The 8,604-nt window shown below is 46.9% G+C and overlaps 2 protein-coding genes across 2 annotated transcripts; one reads left to right on the top strand and one right to left on the bottom strand.

Annotated features, from left to right (window-relative positions):
• The first annotated feature begins 2,427 nt into the window (after nucleotides 1-2,427).
• On the top strand, nucleotides 2,428-3,993 carry LOC133514493 (dexamethasone-induced Ras-related protein 1-like). Its single transcript, XM_061846240.1, has 2 exons — nucleotides 2,428-2,815; nucleotides 3,238-3,993. Exons 1-2 carry the CDS (start codon nucleotides 2,545-2,547, stop codon nucleotides 3,759-3,761), a joined length of 795 nt encoding a protein of 264 aa, XP_061702224.1. The 5' UTR covers nucleotides 2,428-2,544; the 3' UTR covers nucleotides 3,762-3,993.
• A 1,097-nt stretch (nucleotides 3,994-5,090) lies between these two features.
• med9 (mediator complex subunit 9) lies at nucleotides 5,091-5,858 on the bottom strand. Its single transcript, XM_061846516.1, has 2 exons — nucleotides 5,725-5,858; nucleotides 5,091-5,553 (listed from the first exon to the last, which is right to left on the bottom strand). The coding sequence occupies exons 1-2, from the start codon at nucleotides 5,802-5,804 to the stop codon at nucleotides 5,334-5,336; spliced, it is 300 nt and encodes a 99-aa protein (XP_061702500.1). The 5' UTR covers nucleotides 5,805-5,858; the 3' UTR covers nucleotides 5,091-5,333.
• Between the last annotated feature and the right edge of the window lie 2,746 nt (nucleotides 5,859-8,604).

The following is an 8,604-nucleotide window of genomic DNA, read 5'->3' as shown; positions in this document are numbered from 1 at the left end:
ACGCTTATCCTCACAAGGGCAGCTGGAAAGCCTTGGCCTCACAGTTCCGAGGTATCGGGTTCGATCCCGGACCCGCCTGTGTGGCGCTTGTGTGTTCTCCCCGTGCCTGCGTGGGTTTTCTCCGAGCACTCCGGTTTCCTCCCACATCCCCAAAACATGCAACATCAATTTGACACTCTAAATTGCCCCTAGGTGTGATTGTGAGCGTAACTGTTTGTCTCTATGTGCCCTGCGATTGGCCGGCAACCAGCTCAGGGTGTACCCGGCCTCCTGCCGGTTCACTCGAGCGCTCCCTGCGACTCTTGTGAGGATAAGCGGCAAAGAAAATGAATGAACGGATGGATGTATATATTGCATCTCTCTGGATCGACCAGATGGACTATTCTGTTTTCACTCGTTAAAATTTCATCTCTACAAGTCAAACACAGTTGTACGCTGTCGTATTAAAAGTACAAACAGCCCTGACCTTTTTTGGCCCCGCGCGGGCTACGAGGGGTGAAATCCGATCGGTGTACTTAAGCCCGGCTGTTCTGGCCTCGCAGCGATGGGTTTGTGTAACCGAGGCGGAGGCGGTCCGCCGGCGCTCCCTTTGACCATTGGGCAAGAGCAAAACCGGCGCGTTCCCTCCGTCGGGCGCACATGCCGAGCCGTTGGCTCTGCTCTCACACCGACGGGTGGAAACGCAAGTTATGGCACAAGGTTTTGAAATAGGTGTTGATTCATGTCATGTAATGTGGCAATAATGCGTCCCATCCAACCGTGGGAGTCTTTGCAGGTCATGTTACAGTAACAAGAAGGAAAAAACATGTTCCCAGGACTTTCTCTTGCAAACAAGAACAGGATTTTCATCTGAGAACTGTCTATTATGTGCTTTGAACGCAGCACACCATCTTTGTGTGTACCATGCAAGGGGGGCGGGGAAAGAGCAAAGCTCCCAACACGTCCAGCGAAGGACTAAAGTGGCCTTGGGGCCGAGTAAACATGCCCGCTGCGACTGCAAGAGCGGCTGCGAGCCCTTCCGGGCCACGGTCAGCATTCGCATTCAGGGTCACACGTTTGCCTTTTTTCAGCATAAACACGACAGCTTGGAATACTCTGGCATCCTCCTCAGAATTTGTTTGAAAAATTGGACAATAATATTAGCAGGATACAGCGAGTTTGACCAGCAAGCACGGGGGGGCGCACTGAAGATTCTGGACTCGAATCTCCAAAGTTTGCATTTTTTCGCGGTTGTGTTTTTTTTTTTTTTTTTTTCTGGCATCTTACTATAGTCCGAAAATAAGAATGTTAGTTTAAGGAAGATTAGTGTGCTGTTGCCACTGCTCCTCCGCATCGAGAGGAGCCAGATGACGTGGCTGGGGCATCCGATTCGAACGCCTCCCGGACGCCTCCCCGGCGAGGTGTTCCGGGCACGTCCCACAGGAAAGAGACCCCGGGGACGATCCAGGACACGCCTGGGGAGACCGTGTCTGCTCGGCTGGCTTGGGAACGCCTCGAGATCCCTCCCGAAGAGCTGGAAGAAGTGGCTGGGGAAAGGGAAGTCTGAGTATCCCTGCTGAAGCTACTTCCCCCGCGACCTGACGCAGAAAAGTGGTAGATGATGGATGGATGGATGGATGGATAGTGTGCTGTATATGCACTTGTTGCCATTTGTAAACCAGATTTTATGTTCATCCGAAGAGTACCAGTAAGTTGACACCAGATCAATATTATTTTAGTATTTACACTCTTTTTTTTGTTTGTTTTTGTTTGATGGTGTGCGATAAGATATTCTTTTTCCATAAAATGGGTGCCAAATTGGCTCAATAAAAGTTAAGTATCACTGCTACACTGTAGTTTATTTTGCAACTTTTCTGGGAGATTATAGAGAAGTGAAAACTGAACGACAGGAATACAAGTACAGTACAGTACAGTACAGTACAGTACGATCCCTTAAATGCTGCTCTCTCAAAGCACCCGTCTTCTATTTCTGAGGTTACGTGCCCCCTTCTGGTCTAACCTTGCACTCCGGTTGTGTTTGTCGATGGGAGGATTTTTGAGAACCATTTTTGTTTAACTGGTTAGTTGCTTTGTTTTTGTTGTAGATTGTTTTGTTTTGCAGCAGCAGCAGCAGCAGCAGCAGGAAAATGTCATGGTCAAATGTTCTAACCTGGCGCCTATAATGACCTTTTAAACGTTTTTGTGTTTTTTTTTTTGTTTGTTTCTTGTGCTTCTTTTTGCGATTTAAACATCATTTAAATTAAGAGTCCTTTTTTTCTATTCTTCGGTTTATCGCAGGCCTGTGCGGACTTATGTCACACACGCAGAAATGCACACACCGAAAAGCCGACATGAGCGAACATCATTTCGGGGTCCGTCTGTTCTGGAGCGTGACGTGTGACGCACGCGGGAGGCGTGGCCACCTCCCTCCATAAAAGGCCCACCTGGCACCACTCGTGGCATCAGTGAGACCCACAGGTTGCGCGTCGCTCGCACGCCGGCACCCATCCCCGCACAGGGTGGATTCTTCTTTTCCTTAAAACAAACAAAAAACTTGGATCCACCATGATCAAGAAGATGACACCCTCCGAGAACGAGTTCAACATCCCGGCCAAGAACTGCCGCAGGATGGTCGTCCTCGGCTCCACCAAAGTGGGGAAGACGGCCGTCATCTCGCGCTTTTTGAACGCGCGGGTGGACGAGCAGTACACGCCGACGATCGAGGACTTCCACAGGAAGTTCTACAGCATCCGAGGGAGCGTTTACCAGCTGGACATTTTGGACACGTCCGGGAACCATCCATTCCCAGCCATGAGGAGGCTCTCCATCCTTACAGGTGAGACAATGAACGTGCATTAAAAGCAAAGTACGGCACGTACGATGCAACTGTTCACCGTTTACTCGCAGTTTTAATCACGAATGATGATATTGCATCTGCTTCCCTTGTATCCATGCGATGCCGTTTATTCACTATTTCATGGTAAACGCGAATTTACAAGCAATTATAAAAATACAAATATATTTAAAAAAAAAATACGGACTAAGGATCCAATGCAGTTTAGTCGAAAACAGCCAAAGTTGTTCAAAGAATGTCATTAGCATGCACGATCAAAAAGGTCTTGTAGTTTACTCGTCAATATATCAGAAAGCTTGATCCAATTTAGTTTTATTGACTTCTGCGGAGTTTGCTCGCTGCCGTGGAATCAGTTCGTTGGCATTAACCGTTCAAATTGCTCCTTCTTTTTTTGTCCCCTGCAGGCGACGTTTTCATTTTGGTGTTCAGCCTGGACAACAGAGACTCCTTCCAGGAGGTGCAGCGCCTCAAGCGGCAGATCTACGAGACCAAGTCGTGCCTGAGGAACAAGACCAAGGAGAGCGCCGACGTGCCGCTCGTCATCTGCGGCAACAAGTGCGACCGCGAGTTCCAGCGCCAGGTGCAGGAAGAGGAGATCGAGCAGCTGCTCGGCGGCGACGGGGAGCGCCGCTGCGCCTACTTCGAGATCTCGGCCAAGAAGAACATCAACGTGGACCGGATGTTCCAGACGCTGTTCGCCATGGCCAAGCTGCCGGACGAGATGAGCCCCGACCGGCACTGCAAGGTGTCCTTGCAGTCGTGCGAGCTACTGCACCGAAAGTCCTTCCGCGCCAAGAAGTGCAAGGACGCCTATGGCATCGTGGCGCCGTTCGCGCGAAGGCCCAGCGTCCACAGTGACTTGATGTACATCAAGGAGAAGGCCGTGGGAGGGGGTCAGGCGAAGGAGAAAGGTTGCGTCATATGCTGACCACGCCGTGGACAGGGCCGACAACAACACTGGACAGATGAAGTCGCGCAACTGCGGGACCAACACGGACTGGGACGAAGGTTCCTCGACTCGGCCTCGGCTGACTTTGTTTACATGCCCCGGCAGACTTGGATGTTTGGTACACGACGAACAAAACTCAATGTGCATTTATTTATTTCGTTGTCTGTCATTTTTTGCATCAAAGAATTAAAACAAAAAAAAGTTACTTTCATGCTCTTGCCTCCCTCTGACTTAGATGCCCCATTTAAAGAACACTCTTAAACATTTTAGCTCACAAATTCACCTATCACATTATTTGCTGGAAAAACTCAGCTCAGACCTTTTTTTTTTTCTCTCTTGAGAAAAATGCAAAGTTTTTTTTAATTATGAAATTTCACAGGTGCAGACAATGAATTTTTTTAAAAGTGGTTTACCTACTTCCAAGATATTTATTTCCATTTCCAGTTTAAACTTTTAGAGAAATGCATTTTGTAGTAAATCAAGTCCACTAGCTGCGCGCAGGATTTAAAATGCCATAGACAGGCTACCAAACTACCATTGATGTAAGGGTAGTTGTAACTGTTTAAGCTAGGTGTGACCAACACACGTTATGTTGCAAAGACACAATAAGGGCCTGGAACAGGTCATTTGGACTCCCCCCAAAAAGGATTTGAGGTGTGAGCATTGGCGCAAAACAAATTAAACTCACAAGTCAAGATACCGCGGCATTATTTTGACGCTATTTTAGCGGCAAGGAAATACATGGTGAGTCGTTTCAGTCCAGAAAAACAATACTTTGTTGCCATCTTGTGACATGCAGGTAGTAACCGTACCCTGGTAACACTTTCAGGAGTCGAGATTACTCTCAAAATTTCAAGTAAAAGTGTACCTAAACACTTTTTATAAAGTAGACACCTTGTCAAATTTGTGGGAAATGAACAGAAAATGGTTTTGATGTGAATAAATGATCACAAAAATTTATATATTTGGCACGAAATGTAAAGTATATGAAGATAAATCCCTAGGTAACAGGTGATAGATAGAATGAACCTAAAAATGCCCAAAAACCATATACTGTAGCTATTACTCATAAAAACTAAAGATCTGAGACATTGTACACATTTTACTGTGTACTGTTATTGGCACGTGGTGTGTGTGTGTGTGGTGTGTGTGTGTGTGTGTGTGTGTGTGGTGTGTGTGTGTGTGTAAATATTGACAACGTGCATAAAACTTTGCACCTTAATTTGATTCAAACCACCGCAGGTAGCGTACAAAATGTACTTTTCCACTCTAATAATAAAGTGTTCGAAATATTACAACATCCAATAATTCAGTTGTTGTTCTAAATGACTTTAATTAGAAAATATTGCTGGAAAAACACTATACGCCAAATCAGACAAAAATAAATGAAATGGCCTCACAGAGCATAGGAGTAACCTCGAAGTCAGTCAATTCGTCAAAAAGTCCATTTCTCAGGGTCCTCCGTCGGAACCAACGTGTAAGGGTTTTCGTGTAAACAAAGGTGCTCGGTGCATTGCTGGAAGCCGGCGCGCTCATCCTCCACGTGTTGATTCAAGACGCTTTGGGCACGTCGAACATGCACAAGCTTTTGTACTTCTGCAGCAGCTGGTTCTTGGTGCGGACCTGCTCCCGCAGCGTCGCCAGCTGCTGCTGCTGCTCCGCGGGGCTGCTCTCGATCCCCGGCATGATGGAGATGTGCTCCCGGGCCTCCTGGATCTTCGCCTTCAGCTTGCTCAGCTCCTGGTGTACGTCCTGGCTCTCTTTGTCCATGCTTGAACGCAGAACCAAACGCGACATTTTAGATTCTGCTGTTATTTTTCAGCCCAACCGCAGCGATTAATACGAAACTAACACCAACGAACGCATTATAATGCTTTTCCGCCAAGAGGATTCAGCTCCCTCATTGTAGTTACGACGCTTTCGGACTTTTCGCCGAACTTACCACTTGATAATATCGTGAACCAAAGGTAGCAAAGAGCAATCTTCTCCCTCCTTCGCCTGCTTGACTTGCGGCGCCGCCATCACTGCTAGTTTACAGATTTTTCGTCGCACATTGGTAACGTCACTGGCACGTGCGCCTCCGGATGACGTCACCACAAACCTCCAATTGGCAAAATAAAAGAAAAATATGATGACGTACTTGGATTTTGTATGTCACCGTTGCTTTTTACACCCAAGTATACATATACGTGCACATTTATATTATTTTTTTTTTTTTGCTTGAAGGCAGAAAAGATCATTTAAATGGGTCATGTTGCGTAATAGTGACATGGTTTCTTTCTTCCCTTTTTTTTTATTTATACTTTTCATAGCTGGCGAATCCACATAATTGCATGCGTCAATTATCATAACATGAAGGGGAACTATAATTAAATGTAACCCCCTGGGCAGATTCGGTGGCTCAATCGGTAAATTGTGATGGACAATTATTACTAGGTGTCTTTTTTTTTTTTTTTTTTGCCATTGAGAAGAAACAAAGAGGAAAGCCTCATAAATATGGATCAACCCCATCTGTGAATTCATCACCGCTCGCTGCTCGTGCTTCGGCCGGGGTGTCGAACCCGCGCACGTGAGCTGACCCATCTTTTTTCTCCCACTTCACTGACCCATATTCCCATGAGATCGTGTCTCAGCCATGTTATTTGTACAGTACTTGTGTGGAACGCATAATGGAGACATAAAGATATTGGCCCAAAAATGGTCAGAAAGAAAGTTCCACCAAGATGCTGTGGGAAAAAAAAAAATATGCTTTGGAAGTCAAACAAATTGCAAAATCATAATATGTTGGCATATCTCGTGAGACTTTAGCTCAGTTAGCATTTGAAGCATTATCGCAGCAATTATTTTGGGTATGAGCACCACCAGGGATGGTAAAAACCTCAGAACAGGAAATGGCTCATCTATTATTTTACTGTAGGGATAATAAAACGGCGGCACGGCCCGACTTGATAGGGCAGGGGTGTAAAACCAGGTTTTTGTTGCGGGCCACATTGTAGTTACCGTTGAGAGGGCCATAATGATGTTATGATCGCCTAATCTTTAAATGCCTCATCATATTTACGCGCTAAATTTATGAACTAGTTTTGGAATCAGATACTAACATGAACCATTGTTCATATTTGGTAAAAAATGCTTATCATAGCTTGTTATCATTTATAGGACAATTTGAAATTTTGGTTTCACTAGAATTATGAAGTTCAGACGGATATTTTGCCTTCGCGGACCACGTACAATCACGTAGGGGGACGGATCTGGCCCCCGGGCCTCGTGTTCTGGCGTTTGCATGTTCTCTCCGTGCCTGCGCGTTGTTTTCTCTGGGTGGGCGCTCCGGTTTCCTCCCACATCCCCCCAAAAACACGCACCATTCATTGGAGACTCAAAAATTGCCCATAGGTGTGATTGTGAGTGGGGCTGCTCGTCTGCCTACATGTGCCGTGCGATCGGTCGGTCAGTTCAGGGTGTACTCCACCTCCTGCCCGATGATACCTGGGATTGGCTGCAGCACTCCCGCGACCCTTGTGAGGATAAGCGGTGAAGAAAATGGATGGATGGATAATAAATCGGCAGCACGGTGGGCCAGATCCGTCCCCCCCACTTGACTGTGGTCCGCGAACGCAAAATATCTGTGTGAACTTCACTGTGATCCTTGTGAGGATAAGCAGCTCAGAAAATGGATGGATGAATGGAGAAAATAAATCCTCTGTGAGACTAGAGACTACTGCGTTGCCCAGAATTCACTTTGTGTGGCAGGAATTGAACAAAAAAAAAAAAAAAACACCTCCAACAAATCCGAGATGAACGTCACGGAACTGATTCTGACCACGACGAATATTTGCCGATATTACAATAGCCCAATCGGCTCTATTGATTAAGCACAGCTGAACGCACAGCAGCTTTGGACGGGATTTGATCTGCTGACCTTCAAAAAAAAAAAAAAAAGCACACTGACCTACATATTGCGCCCATCAAAGAAAAGACTCCAACCTGCGGCGTAATAGTGTGAACGGTGACGGTAATTCAATGCAAAGACATAACTGAATGCTCAGCTCCATCCGAGTAGCACGTCCGGAAAACGTTTGTTGACGCTGACCCACATCGGAGCTCGCGGGCCGCATTTGTCAGCGCGCTCACCTCGGATTTATAAGTTGCGGAAAATTGGGTCACGGCCCGGCGCTCCCTACTCGGGCTCTGTTCAAATATGCAATATTATATCGCGAGGAAATTGACACGTGCTGACAGTAAAGGCTGCGGAATATCCGGCCGGGCCGCCTCGCATTCGTTAACGCCATGACGACCGCGCCGGGTCGGCGGTACGTTGAAACCATAAATCGCCGATCATCTTTCTTCTCTTCTCTTATAGCGCAGGCTTCGTTTGACACAAACATCTGAAGAATGGAATCATATTTTCTCTCTCTTTTTTTCAATTTAACACAACTACCCAGGAGGAAGCACGGTGGAGTACCTGGAAAAGCGTTGGCCTCACAGTTTTGAGGTCCCGGGTTCGATCTCGGCCTGGCCTGTGTGGGGAGTCCGCTTTCCTCCCACATCCCAAAAAACATGCAACATTAATTGGACGCTCTAAATTGCCCATAGGTGTGATTGTGATTGCCTTGCGATTGGCTGGCGACCAGTTCAGGGTGGACCCCCCCCCTTCTGCCTGTTGAGAGCTGGGATAGGCTCCAGCATCCTGCGCGACCCTTGCGAGGATAAGCGGCAAAGAAAATTGATGGATGGACAGTTCCGGGTGTACCCCGCCTTCTGGCCCATGACAGCTGGGATAGGCTACAGCACTCTCTGTGACCCTTGTGAGGATAAGCAGCAA

Source organism: Syngnathoides biaculeatus, chromosome 16 (assembly GCF_019802595.1).
Source record: "Syngnathoides biaculeatus isolate LvHL_M chromosome 16, ASM1980259v1, whole genome shotgun sequence".
Lineage (NCBI taxonomy): Eukaryota > Metazoa > Chordata > Actinopteri > Syngnathiformes > Syngnathidae > Syngnathoides > Syngnathoides biaculeatus.
This window is presented reverse-complemented; position numbering and strand designations above follow the sequence as displayed.

Bases quoted from the DNA above. Each gene is read 5' to 3' on its own strand.
- LOC133514493 (XM_061846240.1), top strand. From the start codon at position 2,545: ATGATCAAGAAGATGACACCCTCCGAGAACGAGTTCAACATCCCGGCC. The intron at 2,816-3,237 runs GTGAGACAATGA...TGTCCCCTGCAG, and splicing joins GAGGCTCTCCATCCTTACAG to GCGACGTTTTCATTTTGGTG.
- med9 (XM_061846516.1), bottom strand. From the start codon at position 5,804: ATGGCGGCGCCGCAAGTCAAGCAGGCGAAGGAGGGAGAAGATTGCTCT. The intron at 5,554-5,724 runs GTAAGTTCGGCG...TCTGCGTTCAAG, and splicing joins GTTCACGATATTATCAAGTG to CATGGACAAAGAGAGCCAGG.